The following is a 20,754-nucleotide window of genomic DNA, read 5'->3' as shown; positions in this document are numbered from 1 at the left end:
GTGCAGCTGTGAAGAAAAGGATATGTGGAGGCCATGATGTTAAACTTGATATGTAGGATGAAGAAGAGTGCTTAACCTGATACAGAAAAGAGGAAGGGCATTCCAAACCAAGGGAATAGTGTGAACTGGAGCAAGGGACTCTAGCACAGCATGGGGTACAGCTTAGAGGAAGCTGAGGGAGCTCGCAGGAATGGAGGCTTCAAGTTTGCAGAAGTAAGGACATGGTGGGTGGCAGGGGAGAGGAGTGAGGTGCTGGCATACCCTAAAAAAAATAAAAATAAAAATAAATTTAAAAAAGGCCTCAGAGCTTGTCACAAAGGCAGGGTAGAATTTAAGCTGAAGTGATGTTCAAAGCCTCTCTCAGGTAAGGGAACAGCAGGAGCAGAAGCAAGCACCCCAGAGAGGAGGCACTTGTGGCTACTAGGGCAGCCAAGGAAGAAGCCTGGAGCCGACCCTGACAGTCAGGCAGAATCAGGAGGGCCTCAGGGTAAGAGCCTTGGTGTGCATGATAGCCCATCTCCAGGAGTAGTTGTTACCTTGTATCTCTTCTAAAATGCAAAAAAAGCAAGAGTGTTCAGTATTCTTAAGCCCCAAATACCAGCTCCTACTTGGAGGCTTGGGAGCTTCTATCCTGAAACCAGGCAATGTATCGCCAGTAAAATTAATGTTGCTGATTTCTGCCTTCCCCAGTCATCACTTCTAAATAAAGCTCTTTCTAGGCTTTCTTGGGATGGTCTTTTGATAGTTTCCTGCCAACCTACCAGTTACCATGTGGCAGTTACTAGAGGGAGGTCGTGGAATCATCCAGACCAAACACGGGCATCCACACCCTTCCTTTGAGCACCTTCTCTTTTCTTCCTTCCAGACTAACCAAGGCCAGAGAGAGGGCTAACTCCCACCTCTGGGCTCCCAGCCTCCTGGCCAAATGGGCTGCAAGCTTCAGGAATTCCAGTGTCCTCTTCAGAGGTGTGTTCAGTCAATGAAGCAACCACCTTAAAAGGTGAAAGTGTCATCAAAAGAGCTGACATCACAGCCACTGCTTTTTGCAGTGTTCTGGGATTCAGCTGATGATGATGGGCAGGATTGAGAAGAATGATAAGGATGTGATTGGAAAATGATCTTCAGGTGTCGGTTTTCTTAACTGCTCCTCTCATCAAGAACAAATGAGGACTGAGGATGTTGGTGACCTTTTGAAGGGTAGCAGGTAACAGAGGAAAGATTAGACATGCCTGATTGGGAACCCATCCCCACCTGCTTGTTACAGGGACTTGGGCAAAGGTGCTAGACATTTCAGAACCTTGGAAATCAGAACCTGGATCTCCAGGCACCCTCTCATGTCTGTCAAAAACACTGTTTACTTGGGTGGTTGCCCACATTCTAGGAGAATGGAACCTAGACTGGCTTTGTCCTGACCATTGCAGTTCTTACATAAGGCCTGACTCATAGTAGATACATAATAAATAGTTTATAACTCACTTTTTAAAAATGACAGTCGTTTTGGATGGAGATCAGAAGATAGCTTACAAGAGTCAGTTTTCTCTTTCTACCATGTAGGTCCCAGAGATCGAATTCAGATCATCAGAGTTTACAGCAAGTGCCTAAGCTGCTGAGTCTCTTGCTGACCCAATAACTAACTCACTGCATTAGCAGTAAATAAATTAGATTAGCAGAATGTCATGTGTGGCCTCCCCTCAATTGTTGATACCTGTTCTGCTCTCACACTTCCCCTGCTGAAGTTCTGGCAATTACGACACAACACACAAAAGTAAGTCTTTTCTGTAACATACAGGCAAGAATGTTTCAGTGAAAACCTGCATACTTGCCATGTAGATTACCTGCTCACATTTCCATATCCTTGCCTTGTCACATGCTCTGTTGGAAATGTGGCTTGGTGGTAGATCGTTCACCTAGTATGTATTAACTCTCAGCACTGAAGAAAAGAAAACTTATATTATGCATGTATGAATGCACTGTATCTTTATGCATTTCAGCATAAGAAGACCTTGGAATCCTTCCCCCAAAAGCATTCATACTGATAACTAGAATAAATACTGTTGGAATATGACTAGCAGGCTCTCACTAAATCTATTATCATTATCATTGTCGTCATCATTATTAGTAATAAAGGATGGTTGTAGTGATTTGATATTTCCAAAGGTTAGGTGCTGTCGCCACTTTGTGAGAGGAGCTGTCTTTTTCTAGCATCCAAGCTCATCTTTATTCCATGGGCAGGGAGATGGCCGAAAGTCCAAATATCGTATATCCCCAGGCACAGACTTTCACCTCATTGCCTGGATGCTTATGCCCCTGACCAGCCCTAAAGACCTTTTGAAGGCTCAGTAATGTGACCATAACAGTTTCTGCCGCATGCAGTCCAGTTTGGTTCTCTAGGTTTGGTCCATCCCAGGTCTCAAAGGGTCAAATGTAGTGCTCCCTCCTCTCAGAACCATCACTGAAGGGTTTTTGTGCATGATAACAAGAGCCAGGAGTTCAAAGGCAGGTTCCAAAAAGTCAGAACCTGTGACTACCCGACAGACCTTGGGTAGGGCTGATTCTTTCTGTATCTCCCTAGCCTAGAGCCCAGGCTGTAAAAGACCTTGTGAGAACCTACCCAGGATTGCAGAATTTCAAAATTATATGAGTAGCTGTGTGGAGGCCAAGCCATGGCTCAAGAGTATGTGAACAAAGCTTCCCTGGGTGAATGTGCATGGCCACCAGACGCCAAAACTTCTAATTGATCAGCAAATGTTAATTTCCCACCCAAGTGAGGAAACAGAAGTATGAGAGCCTGCAGCTTGACCAAGAAAAACACGGGGTCTTTAGAGCATCATTGCAGATCAGCTGACCGTACAAGTAAACTCTTGAGGCCACACTTATTCAAGATCTGCCTACCAGCATTCTGGGCCTTAAAGCAAATCTGGGTTCTCTACAGCACTATGACAGTGTTTATGGGGAATTTAGAATGGTCCAGGGGAAACCCTCTGTCACAAAAGGAAATTCCTGCTAACTGCTTATCAAGACACCGCCAGTTATTTTAACCAGGATCCCACAGGCAGTCAGAGCCTGCGAGCCCTTGAATTTCCCAGTGGAGTGGCATCAGAAGTCATTTCCCTAAACAATTGCTTCACTATATGTGTAGACACTGAAGTGTGCGTGCCACTCTGGCACTGTCTGGGTAAATCATAATTAATATTTACTTAAAACAATCATTAGTCTCTGCTGGGTGACATTAAGCCCATGTTTGCAGTATTTTTAGCTAGACCTTCCCCACACCTGCAGTTGGCAGGCGAGTGTGTGGCAGCAGGAGCCCCACAGTGCTTCATAAACAAGCCTGTACACCTGGATGGGCCATACTGCTCACCACTCAAGCAGCCAGCTAGGACCTCAGACAGCCTGCCCTTCACTTTACTAGTGGTATCCTTCCTTCCTTTATGTCCTAGAATCAGAAGCTGAACACATATCCCTCTAGCTGATATGGCACAGTGCTCAGACCACACCCACAGAAAAGGCATGACTTTTCCTGGGCCATGTAGAATTTCTCCAGTAAGGAAAAGGAGGGTTGTAAGGACAACTGTGATGGAATCTTAAACCTTCCATGTACACTGTTTACTTTAAACTATATAACAACAACATGGCAAGGCAGCTCTTCTCAGTGCCCTGCTCTTTCAGAAGAGAAAACCAAGCCCCGTCTAGCTGAACCTGTGCTTTCCACTGTCCTGCTCAGCCTCAATTGTATTTGATCAAATCAACAGGGGAGTGAAAGGGAAGCTAACTGTACTGAATGCCTCTGGTACTGGACATTTTGCAGCAGGAATATGCTCACAGGAGGTAAGAGTGAATATTCTCCTTATACAGATGGGTCAACTGAGGATTTAGGGTTTAAATTCTCAGACTCTTAAGCACTATAAACAAAATTTAATCCCCAACCTGATTCTCCTACAGGAAACATATTCCCACCTTTCCAAAAAGCTTGAGAGACATTAAATATGCACACAGCCAATAGTGTCTACTTTTGTACAGACTCTAAGATTTTGTTATTTCCCTTCTTCTCAGCTGATGTGAGTGATCTGCTTAAATATTTTTAGGTTTGGACCGTTGAGATGACTCAACAGGTAAAGGCACTTGCTACCAAGCTTGATGAGCTAAATATAATGCCCTGGACTGAGTAATAGAAGGAGAGAACCTATAAGTTTTCTTCTCACCTTCACACATACACAGACACAGCATACACACAATCAATTTTTTAAAAAAATAGTACTTAGTCAGATATGGTGGCACACACATTTAATCCCAGCACTCAAGAGGCAGAGGCAGACAGATCTCTAAGTTCTAGGCCAGCCTGGTCTACAGAGTGATTCCCAGGACAGCCATGACTGTTACACAGAGAAACCCTGTCTCAAAAAGAAGAGGTGGAGGAAGGAGGGAGGGGGAGAGAAAGAGAAGAAAGACAAGTAGAGCTCTGTGTGTTCTTATCTGTATAAGGTCAGCCAGGGATGTGTAGTGAGACCCTTTCCATATATGGAAAGCTTGAAGTTTTATTTAAAAAGCAATTCTTTTTAAGTTTAAGATCTGTTTAGCCAACTCAAAACTTGCCATTATAGGAATAGCTTAACATTTATTTAGGAATTTATAATTTTTAGGGCTCTCCCATTATTATTGCATTACTTCTTTTAAAAAAAATCTGTGAAGGTGGCTATTACAAACTCCATTTCACAAGGCACTAAACTGAATTTAGAGTGACCAGTAGCATGCCCAAAGCCAGTGTAGGTAAAACAGGAGCTCAGATCCCCACACACTACAAAGAATTGCATACTCTGCTAGATAAGGCCACAGAGTAGGGAGTTTATACACTTTGAATCAGGAGATAGGGGAGTCTTGCAACAGGGGAGTCTGGCTTCAAGGAACCCTTTGTTAAAGATGTTGACATATCCTCACTTGCACCACAGGACCAGGCTGCAAGTTGGAGTGGGAGGTGAATATGTAAGTAGTGGAGCCCAAACTGATCTGTGAGAAAACTGGTGGATGGGAGCATGTTGTAGTAGGAGGCCGCTTGTTCATTCCCGCCTGCCCAGAACTCAAATTAATCTCACAGAAACTGTATTAATTAAATTACTGCTTGGCCAATAGCTTAAGCATATTTCTAGCTTGCTCTTATATCCTAAACTAACCTATCTCCATTAATCTGTGCATCGCCATGTGGTACCGGGTAAAGTTCCATCCAGCATCAATCTTTGGCAGGGCTCCATGGCTTCTCTATGACTCTGCCTTCTTTCTCCCAGCATTCAGTTTAGTTTTCCCCACCTAGCTCTACTCTATCTTATCACAGGCCAAGGCAGATTCTTTATTCATTAACCAATAAAAGCAACACATATACAGAAGGACCTACCATACCAGGAGCAGACATAAGTGACTTTACATTGGGGTTGGAGAGATGCTCAGCAGTCAAAAGCACTGGCTGCTCTTCCAGAGGACCCTGGTTCAATTTCCACCACCCACAGGCAACTAACTACTATCTATAACTCTAGTTCAGAGGATCTAACATCCTCTTCTGGCCTCCGTTGGTACAGACATCCATGCAGGAAAAACACATGTATACATACATATACATACATACCTACATAATACATGCATACATGCATACATATTTTAAAAGTGGCTTTCCATTATGAAAATTATCAGTAAGGGCATGTGGGGTCTGGAGGGGAGCGGAGCTGGCATTTTTTGGCCCAGCAAATAGCTAAATAGCTGCCCATCTGCTCTCTGTCAGAATATGTTAGAAGTGCATCTGGATTGCTGCCCCAGAGCCTCAGCTCCAGGCAGGTCATGTGGTCGTCTCCACGACAACTCCAGGAGTGCTGAAAACTGCTGCACTTGGAGCCAGATGCTGCTCTGCACATGTGGTCTAATTAGCTGGGGTTCCCTGCCTCCTCTGCCACCCACCCCTCCCAGCACAACCACCTTCTCCTTTTTTCCTGCCTCTCTCCTTCCCCTGTTGTCCTGGCACTGTGCAGGGAGCTAGAGATTTTGGGGGAAAGCAGACATCCCTGCCCATGAGGAAGATTCCTGGTGGGGTCGCTGACAGGCGTCTAGGTAAAGCCGTGACTAGACACAAATGCTCTTGCAATGAAGATCGTAGGTGCTCAGGACCCACAAGAGGTCCAGCAAAGGCCATGACAAGTGTCTCTGGTCAGCTAGACCTTTGAGTTAGGCCTTGAAAGTCATGAAGAATTCCCAGCAGAAGATGTGGCACATGAAAGAGCAGGGGTCAATGGAACCTTCTGGAGAGTTGTAGTTTGCTCTGGTTATTGCAGCACAGGATACTTGGGGAATGAGGAGCTGTGGCTGGCAAGCAGGCTTCTCTTGCCCCTCTGAACTTCACTTGGTACTGCAGGCACTGGTGGCTGCTGTGGAATTAGGCTCTGAGTAAACAAAATCCCTTCAGGAAGTTCCTGGAAATTCTACATAAGACTCTTTCATAGCTAGGTTAAAAAAAAAATGCTTGGGAAGGAGTAGTCAGAACATGCTAAGAAGTGATGTTTTTGTGTCTTTTGAGCCAGCATCTACCATCTTGAATCACCAGCTCTCAAGAAAGTGTGCCCAGTGAGGGAGGAGCCACACTCACCCATACATGATATGCTTGCACAGCCCAGACACAGTTCCTGCTGCTTCCTGCCCCTACCCACTCTCTGCTTACACGTTCCTCCTCCTCCACCTGGCCCAGCCCTGCCCCTTGGTGGTACTTTGCTTTCATATCACCTCCTTCCCTTACAGCCCTTCTATGCTTTCCAGGCAACAAGATCATAGGTATTTGCTGAAGGGAGAGTACTGGAGTGCCTACCTCAAACATGATGGCCAACCTCAAAGGAGAGTCATGAAGGACATTACTGGTCCCTTGGATATGCTCGTAGGTAACAGCACTTTAACAAACATGTCATTTAAGATAGCAGATATGAAGTAAGGGCTCTTCCCCTTGTATACCTGAAAAAACAGGCTTAGAAACTCTCTTGCTTTCTCTCCTTCTGGAGTTCTGGGCTGCACTGAGCCCTTCTGAGCCTGAGGTCCTAGGTCATCCAAACCCAGCACCCAGAAACACTGGACTCATTAACTGGATAGTGACCGCAGTACACAGAGAAGGTCAGCTTCATTTGATTATTAGCGGTCACTTGGGTTTCCAGAAACACAGAAGAAAGCCCTGTCTGGGCAAATGAGCCTTTTCTGAGAGTTCTACAGTGCCATGGGAGAAATCTGAGCCTGTGGCTCCTCCTATTCTGTAGCCCTGGGCCAGGCACACTTCGTCTCTCTGAAAGATGTCCCCATGAAGGGTCTGTCTCCATAGAGCTGTCACAAGAAGCCAGTCTTCAGCCAAGGATCATCATGGAGTCCTAAGCAGATTTGCACTCCAAGCAGCTTTTGTGAGGGTCCCTTTTTCCCTGGCTCTTGTTTATTCTTGCTTCCAGAACCCACCATATATACATATCACATGCATGGAGTGAGAGCTGCCTGCAGTAGAATTAATGTGTAAAATAGGCAGAGACCCACCAGAACTTAGGCATTGTTCCCTCAGCTAAGCACTTGCATGAATCACTTTCAATTCCCACACAGCTGGGAAGCAGGGTCTCCCATCTCACCCATGAGAAATCATCGCAGAGGACTTAGGGACCTGCCATGAGTTCCAGACAGCATGGGTGGCGGATCCTACATTCTTTCTCCAGCTTTTTCCATTGCTGCATCTTCATGGAGTGCTGATGTGGTGGTCTGTTTCTCTGTGGAGCCAGGAAAGACCTCATAGAAAGCCACCCCGTCTCTGTGTATATAAATGACAGATGTCAGTGTTAGAAACTTCCTTGAAGATTTTCCAGCCACCCAGCTTTACAGAGGAAAAGAAGCAAGGCCAGGTCAGGTGTTGATCCCACACATGCTCTTTACACTTCACAAAGCTGCCTTTTGTTCATAACTAGCCACTTCCTAGGCACCAGGTCAGTGCCAGCACTAGACAGAGGACATCTGAGAGAGGGGTGACAATGAGTGGAGGAACCTGGGATTGACAGCAAAGTCCTGTGGTTCAGACTGTGGACGCTATTGAATGGCCCCTCCAAGGTCTGTATCGCCAAGGGACTAGTGAGCACTCCTGCTCCTTGCATGACTCAGGAGGGCTTCTTTTGTTTTATTTGCCTTTTCATATGGGATCTACAGATTTGCATGACTACTGCCAGCACTGGCTGCTCTATTGATCTTCCATCCCAGAAACCCATGAGACCCTCAAACCTATCCCCTCTTAAGTAGGCTTCCTCAAACTATGCTTTTCCCACCCCGCCAGGACAGATCTTCATCTCTACCCTGTGTAAGGAAGCATTAAAATGTTACTATGTTATCCCGGATCTGGCTCCCAGTAGCCCTGAATTGACTCTGACACTGCCTAGGTGTCAAAACCACTAAATGCTTGATCCTGCAATCCCTGTGTGTCCCATTTGGGTTTCACCCTGGGAGAGAGCTGTCACTGTGTTGCAGAAATGAGCCACCATTGTTCTGTGGACATTAATCCACATAATGACTCCACCACTCAGAGCACCAGGTAGAGACTGTTGTTTGCACTGTATCGGTGAGAAGTTAGAGGCTCCAAGAGGTGAACAGCTGCATCAAGCATAATGGAGCCATAGCCTATTTAGCATTGCTACACTATAATCCACCTCTTTGGATTGCCTGTAGAGCAGCTCCAGCTAGGTGACAAATATAATCCTGCTATTTTGTCTCTTTGTGCAAGAGAAATAATACCGTGTTACATGAGCCCAGATCCAGGTAGATTTTTGCCTCTGAACATTGGCCAGGTCGCTGCCCAACCCAGTGACCTCAAGCAGGTAACCTCACCTAACAGAGCCTTGGTTTTCTTCTCTGTGAAGTGGAGGTGACCATAAAACCTATTTCACAGGTTACCACAGAAAATAAACAGGGTAATACATGTAAAACCAGCCAACACTGGTGGAGTGCTCAGCAAGCGGTAGTTGGTTTTAATCAGTGCGCCTGCTTTCCTCCAAGAGCTGATTCCCATCTGCATGTCTTAGGGGAGAAAAATCTTGAGCTAGTATGCACGAAGACCAACCTCATTGTGTCTCCTCTGCATCCACAGGCCTCCCCGCTCATCTGCGTTCCTGTGCTAATCAGAATTTCCTGACTTCTCCCTGTTTGTCTCCGTTAATGCTGAAGGAAGGGGCTCCTAGCACAGATGAGCTGAGGCATGGGCCGACGCGCCTGTGATTTGAATGTCTTTACTATAATCTAGCAAATGTGTGCAGGGAGCCTTTGTCAATACTGGGGCTGTGGCCAGAATGGGCAAATACCAGCAGCCCGGCCATCTCTGGCCCACAAATCATTTGAGAAGCTCTGGTTGGGCGCTCACATTTGCCCTAACTTAAAATCATCCGAACAGCAAGGCAGCTTCACAAGGAGACATTGATTCTTTGTTTAGGGCTAGTTACAGGGATGGGAGTCAGCTCCCAACATACCTCAGCTACTCTACACTTGCTGCAGAAAACTGTCTTTATCCTGTCATTCCAAGGGTGACTTGGCCCAGCTGTATCAGAGTCATCTGATTGACTGTGCAGTGATCTTCCTCCCTCTGTCTGCCTCATGACCTCATTGTGTGCTGTGTTTGGACTTGGGCCTAAGAGTCATTAGACTGGAGATCCTGAGACTTTGAGCTAAAGGCTTCTCCATGAATGTCCCTTCCTCATGAGATGGGAACTGTATGTGAAGGTCGTGTCACAGAGGAGACCTCCCCTGACATAGGCCCCTTCTCTCTGTGCTCATGCTGCCAGTATTACGGCAAGGGAACCCACTGCTCTGCCCACCCTTCTTTTGTCCCTGTGTTTCAGTAAATAAGAATTTGGGAACTGTGCTCCACACCACAGGGGAAGTCACATTGGTCCCTTGGCAGCTGCCCAGATGACCTGTGAAGAGTAACCTTCAGACCAGCATTAAAACAAAATGGAGCTGTCACACATTGTGTTTGCTTCTTGTCCTTACTCTGAAATGATAGGAAAGAAAGAGACAGAGTGAATATGGCCCCTCTTCCTTTCTGATCAGTAAGGCACAAAAATGTGTGGACTGTACCTATATCAAGAAGTAAAATTAAAATAGCTGAGATGCAGCATTTCCATGAACTGATGAGAACACAGGAACTAGAGAGATTGTTCATTGGTTAAGAGTGTGTAATAATCTTCCAAAGGCCCCGAGTTCAGTTCCCAGTACCCAGTCATGTGCACATACACATAATTAAAAATAAAATTTAAAAAAAAAAGAAACACAGGTTCATATACCAGCTATGAAATACAATGCCCATCCAATTTATTATTTTTAACCAATATCACGTGGTATAAAATTGAACAGCAAAAATCATGCTAATAACTAAACATTGATTCCCTTCTTTACTTGGAGTGTCAGTATACTATTGTATACAAACAAACACCAGGATAGATCTTGGAAAAAGAGAGAGAAGGAGGGATGGAAGAAAGGAGGGAGAGAGGGAAACGAGGAAGGGAAGAGGGGGGAACAAAGGAAGAAATAGATTTTATTTTCAAGAGTGTTCATTTTACACTGGTCCCTGCTTGTCACAGGCAAGACCAATCTCTACCCACCATTATTTGTGGGAAACCCATTGTGGAAACACCCTCTGTGATGATCTGTTTCAGTCTTCATTTTGACACTGTGAGGGACCACTAGCACTATTATCACCAATGAGGAAAGACAGATTGAGTTGTCAGAGATTATTTGACTGCCAGGCAGGTCAGGGTTCAAGGCCTTTCAAATCCATGGCATGTTCACTCTTTACCATGTTGAGTTGCCTTACAGAGACTAAATCGAAAGCTTCAAGTTTTTGTAAAGGTTTCTTTAGCAAAAACAGTCCTAGCCCTCTGGTGTATCGGGTGTCACTCCACACTGTGATTGTTTGTTCCCTGAACTTGGCGGGATTCCTTTAAAATAACTGACTTACTGTTAAGGAAATTTTCAAGCCAATACCAAATAAGCAATTATCTTGTACCCTGCCATGTTCTGCTGATTTTTTAAAATTGTAATTAAGAAGTTTTTCATAAAATTTTCCATCTTAGCCATTTTATACATGCAGTCCCATGTCCTTCAGTACATTCACATGGGTGTGCAACCATATCCATCTCCCAAACTTCATCATTGTCTAAATCTGAAACCCATTGAACTGCCCCTGGCCCCCAGAAGCCACCATTCTACTCTTTTCTCTGTGAATTTGATCACTTATAGTTACCAGTCTTCTTGACTGTCTTGTTTCACTTAACATAGCATCATCAAGGTGCATCCATGCTGTATCGTGTGTCAGATTCCTTTTTAAGGCCTGTGTAACATATATAAATACTACATTTTGACTCAACATATAGAGCACCCACTGCACAAGCATAAGGACCTGAGTTCGAGTTCCCAGCATAAAGTGGGGCCTTGCCACAACCCTGTCATCTCATGACTGAAAGGAAATACAGCAGGATCTCAGAGCTTGCTGGCCAGCCCATGTAGCTGAAATAGCAAGCTACCGTTTGATGAGAGATGATTTAAAAAGTCAGGTGGAGAGAGACCAGCAAGATAAGCAGGTAAAGGCACTTGCCACTTAACTGTTTTCAATCCCCAGGACACAAAAATAAAGTGGAGAGTCATTGAGGAAGATGCCTGATGTCAACCTTCACACACACAGAAGCAGTTTCCTCCCCCCCCCCCCCCCCGCCGCCGCATACACACACAAATAGCATTGCCGTGGTCAGAATATTCTCCCATTCTTGTATAGTCTATACTGTCGTCTACTTCCCACCTTGTACCTGGTGTTTTTATGATCTGTGTTTTATATTTTCATTCTTCTTACCCAGAACCTGGCTTATAAGAGCTGTTTTTTAAATGTTTGAATATATATAGATGAATCTTGCAAAAATAATGGGTTTTTAATTTTAAATAAAATTATAAAAAGGAGACTGCTCTTCTTATAATCGTACAGTAAAATTGGTATTTTTGATAACAGTTAAATTTGTTAAGAAACAGAGGAGTTAGCAGGACAAAGAAAGTAGTTTGAAGATCCTGGTGAGGGTTGTGTTTGTACACCAGTACTGAAGAAGCCATTATTTCTGGAAGACTCAAACCTTTGGAGTCACAGGCTTCACCTGCTAACAGTGATTCAGCTCATTAGTGATGGACTTTTCGATTGATTCCATATGTCAAGAAGACAGTCCAAGAGGGAACACTTGTCTTTTTGTAACAGAGGCCTTGGTGGGGTTGAGCAGCTGTGTTTTACTGTCCTTGGGATCATAGATGGAAAAACTCTTTACTAATGCCATCTAAGCGCAAATGCTCATGGCCTGACTCCCTGGAATTAATGTTGCCATCAGCAGGTTGCCCCAGTGCCTAGAGTGTCACCTAAGAAGACAAAAGGTCTAATCAATCAAATAAGAGAACTAAACCAGCAATGCTTGCAATTTTTGTAAAGAAGAGAATTAACAAGAGACTGTCTGTAGGACCCCGCCTTTTCTGTGGATACCCACACCCGATCCAGGCACACGCTTTCCCCCCCCCCAACTCAGGCCCACGAGAATGGACGACTGTCCTGAGGGTTTGAACAGACACACACAAAAGAGACCTTGCTCACTTACCAAAGAGTAAATGGCAACTTTATTAAACTCAAGTCGGGTATTTATACCAGTGGGCAAGGGGGAACAAAAGGGCAAGGCCTCCTCCCATCAGGAGCAGGAGAAGGAGATTACAGGCCCCGGCGCCTCAGGCAGAATCAGCTGGGAGGGGCCAGGCGTGTGGAGCCCACTGGTAGAACCTTGATTACAGGTGGAATCACCATAACAATGGAGAGCCAAGTTCTTCCTAAACTATCCCCTCAAGCCAGTGCTAGTGCAGAATCTCCAGGGAGCCGGAGGTCACACGGCCCTGCGAATCACCAAGGAAGAAAAGGGGAAAGACCTTGGTACCTACAACTGTCTATAGTTATTGAAGTATGGCATAGTGGAAGCCATGACAACTGTAGGACACAGGTATACAAAGTGGAGGGGAAGAGCTCTGTGTGCTTACCCTCATCCTATGGCAGGGACCGTCACTGAGCTCTGCTTATCTCCCAGAGGGACTTATGTCTGAAGGGCTGATGTTCTGCATCCTGAAGGTTTGTTAAGGAGACCCTTGATCTGTGCATCTAAGACACATCTGTGGGACAGCTCCAGGAGCCCACTAGTGAAGTGTGATCATTGTCAGTATCTTGGAAGGAGTGTCACTCCAGGGGATGAGTCCTCTGTAATTGGTTCTGGGCCAAGGCTCTAGGTATAAGTGGACAGTTCATCTGAGCAACTCTAACACCCTCCACTTTGAACACAAGCACCACTCATCCCTCATGGTATCCCAGACTTCTTTACCAAGACAGCAGGGTCTGTGTCACACCAAGGCCAAGGCCAAGTTCCTGCAGCAGGAACCAGGGTTGAGCTCATCCTGTGGTTGTTTAACTCACACTCCTGCACTTGTAACTAGAGCCCAGGCTCTGCAGTGGCCCCAGAGAGTGTGGAGATGTGTTCAACAAAAACTTGCCCTCATAGGCTCCTTGTCAGGGAGGGTTCTGGGAAAGACTGTTCTAGCACTCATGGTAATGGTGTCTGGTAATACCAAGCAAGGGTGAGTGACTGCCACACCCAGGCCTGAGTCAGACAGAAAGAAAAGAAAGTAAGGATAACTATGGAACAACACAGCATATGGACCAGAAGGTGCTTTTATAAAAACAGATGTGGAGGAATAGATACAAAGGGGCACAGAGGGACTATCCTAAAGGGCTACTCACCTGGCCAAAGACAAAAAGTTTCCCCATCTTCTCCCACATAAGACCCTGGTGTGTGTCACATATTATGTGGTATGTAAAGTTATGCAAACAAGTGTATCTGTTCACGGGAATCACAGTATAAAGGACACAAATCTGATCATTACATGAAGGCAGCACCTGGGCAACTGGATTCCTGAGTAATATGGTGACATGATTGAACTTTGGCCAGAATTGATAGAAACCAGAATGAGTGAAACGGGACAGAGCATGAAGGTGAACCCCCACCACAGAAGTCTGAGCCTCTGCCAGGGTCATGGGGGACAAGCAGTGAGTATGTGAGATCCCTCCCAGGCTGGGCAGGAAGGACATTGGAAGTCTAACAGGTCAGTTGTGGATCAGTGAGGCTCTGACAACCAAGAAAGGGAGGCAATGATTTGGATGGAGATGGGGGTCCATAACTGAGAGGGTGGGTGCCTGATATGGAGTGACAGGCTTTAGAGAGCTAGTAAGGTTCTGGGCTGGTGATAGGCATCAAAAATCATCAGTGTGTATAAAATCCTAGAGTGAATATGGCCCCAACAGTGAGGAGAAAGGCTTGAGGGGGTGAAGTTCTCCCTGGACTTGGCTTGGTGGAGAAGGGGCAGTCCATGCCAAAGTGACATGAGCAGCTATAACTCCTTTCCCAGGGACCAGCAGTGGCTTTTTCCTCCCATGTGCCATACATTTAGCAGTTCCTCCCTTGCCTCAGCTGCCAGGTAGCTCCAGAATAATTCTGTGACTTAAGTTTAGAAATTGCATGAGAAGCAGCACATCCAAAACTATTTCTAAATTATTTCACAATGTGTGTGCCTCTCAGAAATCATTTTTCTTATTTGTTGTCTTGGATGCTTGCAAAAGTGCCTTAAATCCTTTGTAAACTTGAGGAGGGTTTAACTATAAAAATACATTTTTCCATTCTCGTATTTCTGGGCTGTCCTTGCAACCTGAGCAGTGAGGCTGCCCAGTTGCTGAGTTAATATTGGCTAGATTGAAGCAAAAGGAATTCTTGGAACTTAAAGGAGCCAGACAGTAAATTTAACACGTAACTCATTAAAATAGGATAAAAGTGGAGCTTCAAACATCTTTGTGTTTGCCACCAAGTCCATGAAAGGAGGGAGTGCCCTAACACAGCTTGAGATGTAAAAGTGAGATCTTTCATAATCAGGAATGCAGACCAAAATTAAAGGCATGTCTGCATAGACAAGTGCTGTAAATGAGTTCAAAGAAAGAGCGAGGCATTGACTATACAAGGCCAGGATGTATGTTTGTTTGTTTTTAAACTTAGAGGATCATTTCTTGACTCAAATGTACTTAGTGGACAAAAGCTTACTCATCAGATAGCTTAAACACAAACTTTTGCAAGTGGTAAATTTTATTTTTGATCAGCCAGTATTTCATAAATTATAACTTGCTATAGGTCAAGCTAGTGGGAGCTAGGCATGGTGGTACACACCTGTAATCCCAACATTTAGAAAGTTGAGATAGGAGGCTCACAAATTTAAGACCAGCCTAAACTACATAGCAAGAACCTGTCTCGGGGGAAACAAAAGCCAGACAGTGGTAGCCCACACCTTTAATCCCAGCACTCAGGAAGCAGAGGCAGGTTGATCTCTATTGAGTTCAAGGCCAACCTTGTCTACAAAGTGAGTTCCAGGACAACCAGGGCCACACAGAGAAACCCTGTCTTGAAAAACAAAAAAGACAAAATCAACAAAAATAATAATCATTTATAAATGAGTTTAAAACTATTTTCCGCAGTTGGTACCTGAGAAAAGGCCACCAAGCACCAATGTGCCCAGTGTCACCCTATCCAGCTCTGAGAGGTTCATCTCTGCCTTATCAGGGCCCCTTCAACATGAGGCACTGACTGGCTTCAGGGTTCTACCCCTAAACGTGGCAGGATACATTTGGAAATCATCACACTGGCAGGCACAGTGCTAACTTGCTGTTATGATCGTCAGTGTTAGGGACGGGGTGAATAGGGCTGCACAGCTGAGCTTGGTTATCAGCCCCACCTTCTAGTCTCTCTGACTTGGGGTTTAATTCTTCCTGAAACAACTTCCTTGACCATCAACTAGAATGACCAGTGATAGTACAGAATAAAGGAATAGGCAAATGTGGAAACCTGCAGAAGGGAGGTTGCCTGCCTCTTACCATTATGTTCTTTCTCCGTTTCCCAGGAAGAACCCATCACCTTCTGTGAGGAAGCCTTCGTGTCCCACTACCGCTCTGGAGCCATGAGGCAGTTCCTACAGAATGCCACACAGCTGCAGCTCTTCAAACAGGTACCCAGCCTCTCTTGGCCTGTGCCAGGTCTCTAGTGGGCATTTCTGTAGCTGTATTCACCTTCAGCAATAAGAATGAGGGGAGGGAGGAGATAGGCCTGGGGAGGACTGGGGAGCCTGGCTGGTGTAAAAGGGGCATCAGGTGCCTGACAGGTCCTTGACTTGCAGTTTTCTGAGTTAGAAATGCACAGCCAGCATTTTCGAGAGACTTGTGGTTTTCAAAGGGCCTTTCCCATCTTGAACAATTTGGCTGATCTTGAGGATAGACCTTAGTGCCCAGTTGAATGGCTCCCCTGTTTATAGACAAGCTATGGTGTATTTGTTCTTTTTCTTTCCAGTTTATTGATGGCCGTCTAGACCTTCTCAATTCTGGCGAAGGTTTCAGTGATGTCTTTGAGGAGGAGATCAACATGGGCGAGTATGCTGGTAAGACGCTGCCCATGGCGTTTCTGGCACAGATGGGATTGTTTTCTTCTTCGGGAGAGGGCACGGGGAGACAGACTTCAACCTTGACCTTGGAAGAATTGGGAAATTCCTCACTGTTTTGTGACAGAATGCATGTAGTTTGGCATGTGAAGCCTCTGATTCCCAGAGTTGTTACTTCTCTTAGGTAGAAAAATCTGGCAGAGTGTCATGGCCAGCATGATGCAAGGGACACTTAACCAGATTCTGAAGTAGGGTAGCTAAACTCAAATGGGGCCCTTGCCTCATTCTTAGTTGTGACATCTGGGCCAAGTCATGTCCATTTTCCAGGCAATGTTCTCCCACTTCTACACTGACAGTGTCACAGACTACTTCGCAGGACTATAGTGAGGAACTGAGTTATGAGCAGCATTGTACAGTACCCCAAGACAGTCCTGATCATCGCATCAATGCTCAACACATGTTTCTGTATAGCATGAGCATCGTCAAGTTGTGCACAGTGATAAGTAGTCCCAGCCATAGGAAGGCTGAGGAGGGATCACTTGAGCCCAGGAGTTGGGATCAGCCTGAACAATACAGTGTGAGACCCTTTCTCAGACAAACAAATAAATGAAAAATATGCATCATTGTTGGGTGGCCAGTCTCAGAGGGATCATCCTCTCATTTTTCAGTGGAAACATCTGAGGCGTGTCAGTAGTAATGAGCATCTCCTGAGTCCCAATCTGACTTCTTCTTCCCACACACCACTGGTTCTATCTTTGATGTCAGAGATGACAGTACATACATTTAGTTTCATGGGGTCAAAATAATGATGCTATTTTACTACTAAACCTGTCCAGTCTGGGCTGTGCTGATGACCTGAGCAATAGTGCACAGAGGCAACTTCACATCCACCTTGATTGGGCTGCCACACCACAATTGTTAAAGCAGTACAGAGTCTCTGGACATGTAGACTGTCAACAAGCATTCCCCGAACATGGCACCCAGAGCTGAGTAAACAGTATGAGCACTAGCTCTGGTCCTTAGGGAAAGAGATGGATGACTAAGGCAAACACAAATTAAACCAGGAGGAGAGAGGCAGAGTTGTGTGTGGTTGGAATAGAGCTCCATTGACTCTTATTCCACCATTCAAGAGCTTAAAGATGGAGCAGACTCTGGGTCAAGTTCTGACCATGGCAAAGGGGTTCAGAGAGAAGACAAGCTCTGTATATTGCTGAAAGTATCCTGCTGAGACCTCATTGGCCCTCAGAATGCAACGAACAGGACTCACCCAAAAAGCCCTGTCACCAGGAAAATGTACCAAAGGTAGCTTGTGTGTCCAGCAGGATTCCTACACTAGATAGTCAGCTCTGGTGACTCATGGTACATCAAAGAATATGAATGTGGCCTGAGGAAGGAAGAAGATACATGCATAGTGTCCTGAGTTCAAGCTTCAATGCCACCCAACCTTGCACTATGTCATGACGATCAGAAGTTTAAGGTCATCTTGGGTGACAGAGAAAGCTAGAGGCCAGTATAAACTACATGACACTCTTTCTTTCAAACAAAAAATAATTGTAATAGAAAGAAGAGAATGACGCTCCAGAGGATCTAACATTTAGCTGTCTGTTCTGTTCACTTCGACACAGATGGCAGGGGATGGTAGTTCCTCTCGATCAGAGTGCAAGACTGTGCCAATGGAAGCATGGGATGGAGAGGCAGGAGCTTTTACTGTGGGCACTGGTGTGGGCACTGGTACAGACAACTCACTGAGGATGAAAACCTGCAGCCTGACTCACTGCCACTGCTGCAGAGCCTCCTCGCCTTCCTAGGCTGTAAGCTTTCCAGTCTGCACAAGGGCAATTTAAAGAATTCTTTTAAATGGCAGCCTCTCTCCCTCCTCTTCCTCTAGGCAGTGATAAGCTGTACCGTCAGTGGCTGTCTACAGTGCGGGTAAGTGTGCCCCATTCAGAGCCACTTGGTTTCCTCTCAGCCTCCTGGTAGCCCTCTGCTCCTTGGCCACCTACAAAACTGCCCCAAGATGCAGAACATGTCTTTCTCTCAACTGAAGATGCTGTTGTTTTAATGCCAGGCTACCATCCTATGGAAGAGACTAGAAGGAGACAGTCTTCCTTAATGGAAGACAAGGAGGCAGGAGAGTCTGCCAAGGCTCATGGAATGAAGTATTATTCTAGAACATTTCCTTCCATGACCAGGCAGTTGTCATGATCACAGGGAAGCCAAAGATGTGTCCTCCTTGCTACCCTGCAGTGTCTTTCACAGCAAGGGCTCCTGGGAAAATGAAGGACATATCCCTGGGAGACTTTTCTTCACCTTCTTACTGCTATTGTGAACAACGTCTTGTCGAATTGGGAACCAGGTACTCAGGGCTCCTTTGGCCTCTAAGGAATCCAAATTTTACCTTACTTTTCCATGACTTTCTAATTGAGTATGTACTCAAGGCCTACTGTGTGCCAGGGATAGCTGGCCTCTGGGAATCCAGAGCGGGGCAGGTCCTGCCCTGGGGGAGCTCCCCATCTCGTTAGGGAGGCAGACACGTAAACAGGCAACTCCAGCATAATGTGATAAGTGTTCTCTCCTGCTCTGGGGCCAACCGCAGCTGCTGCCAAGCAGGTCCCGTGGAAGTGGCTGCAGTTGGCCAGAGTAAGCAGCTCCCCCATGAAAGACAGCCTTGTTCTTAGATGGCCAAACACAGCACTTGGCACATCAGAGGCAAGCAATAAGGACCTGTTGATTGATTGATAAAGGGAGTTTCAGTACTCCAAAGGACCCTTTAAACGGGGTTCTGAGGAATTTTGGAAGGCAACATGGAATAGATGAGTAGGTGAAATTTTCCTGTTGTTCTACAGCAAAGAATGCTTTCTAGGTCAAATTGTAATGTTTTTTATTAAAACTCAAAATTTTTAAGGCGAGCAGTTACCAACAATTGTGCTAAAAGTTGAAATAACAATTACTATCATCAACATTTGATTAAAAGTCTTCCAGAGCATAAACTTTACCCTGGGCCTGGCATTCCAGGCTCTTGTAACCACTCCATGTGGCCTCCCAGCCTCATTTTCACCACAAGTCAAGAACCCCTTGCCCTCTGAGAGCATACCCATAGCTCCCAACTTCTGCACTCCTTTATGTACTGTTTGCTATCTCTAAAAACATTAATTCCTACTATTTTCCAAATTAATCCCCCCGCCTCCTCCTGCATGGCCCAGGTCAAAGGTTTTCTGTTCCAGAGCCCTCCCCAGTCTTCTGGTCTCCAAACTCCCAGTGCAGCTCCTACCATCCAGATGTTATATGAACCCTGGTATGTCCCTCACCTACACACAGAGTCTGGTGGTCTTCAACTGAACCCTCTTGGTTCAGGGTCCTTACAGCCTTACAACATGTTACCAGGGTATGGTTGGAAATGGGCTGTGCACTTAGCCTTTCTCCATATCTTCTTTCCATACTCCCCAAGGAAAGTGATGAACCATAATGCCGGCGGGTCCTGGTTGATCAGGACCCTGTTTTCTTCCCTAGCTTAATGTTAGCTAGATAGTTCAGTTATGAAATATGACTGAGCACTACCTACGGTAGCTAGAAATTCTTTAAAGAACTACTTTTAACCATCAGGAAACCCTTACCTCAGGTAGCCTGGACAGGAGCAGATACTAAGCAGAACACTGAGCCCATTGTCTGCCCTTGACTAGTTATCACATGCCTCTTCCCCAGTCCCCACACATGCTTACACACACACACACATACACACACACACACACACACACACACACACACAGAGTCTGCCATAACCCTAACTGACCCCAACCAGTGACCACCTGGGCCTGCTTCTCTTCTCACTCACTCTGGAAATGTTGCCTGGCCTGATTAAAGAGAAACACTCACTGTTGGTGCTGGCCCACTCTCTCTCTAGTCCACATTGCTGATTGACATTTTTATTACAGAAAGGAAGCGGAGCAATTCTGAATACTGTAAAAACAAAAGCTAACCCAGCCATGAAGACTGTCTACAAGTTTGTAAGTATTGGTCACAGTCTGGAAGCCATGGGTGGGTTCTTTCATGTAACCTCTTTTGTTGTTGTTATTGTTCTTGTTGTTGGTTTTGGTTTGTTTGTTCTTTTCAAGACGGGCTTTTTCTGTGTAGCCCTGGCTGTCCTGGAACTCACTCTGTAGATCATGCTGGCCTTAAACTCAGAGATCTTCCTGT

At 45.5% G+C, this 20,754-nt stretch overlaps 1 protein-coding gene across 24 annotated transcripts in view; it reads left to right on the top strand.

The window, feature by feature from the left end:
• Dennd1a (DENN domain containing 1A) overlaps positions 1–20,754 on the top strand; it is a 507,493-nt gene that overhangs the window by 430,343 nt on the left and 56,396 nt on the right. For all 24 annotated transcript variants that reach the window (XM_085681265.2, XM_048429136.3, XM_085681269.2 and 21 more), the window contains 4 exons: positions 16,030–16,134; positions 16,473–16,560; positions 18,449–18,489; positions 20,493–20,564. In XM_085681265.2, coding sequence (XP_085537391.1) covers positions 16,030–16,134; positions 16,473–16,560; positions 18,449–18,489; positions 20,493–20,564 — 306 coding nt within the window. The remainder of the gene's footprint in view (positions 1–16,029; positions 16,135–16,472; positions 16,561–18,448; positions 18,490–20,492; positions 20,565–20,754) is intronic.

The sequence above is a fragment of the Myodes glareolus genome, chromosome 21, assembly GCF_982192425.1.
Source record: "Myodes glareolus chromosome 21, mMyoGla1.1, whole genome shotgun sequence".
In the NCBI taxonomy this organism is placed as follows: domain Eukaryota; kingdom Metazoa; phylum Chordata; class Mammalia; order Rodentia; family Cricetidae; genus Myodes; species Myodes glareolus.
This window is presented reverse-complemented; position numbering and strand designations above follow the sequence as displayed.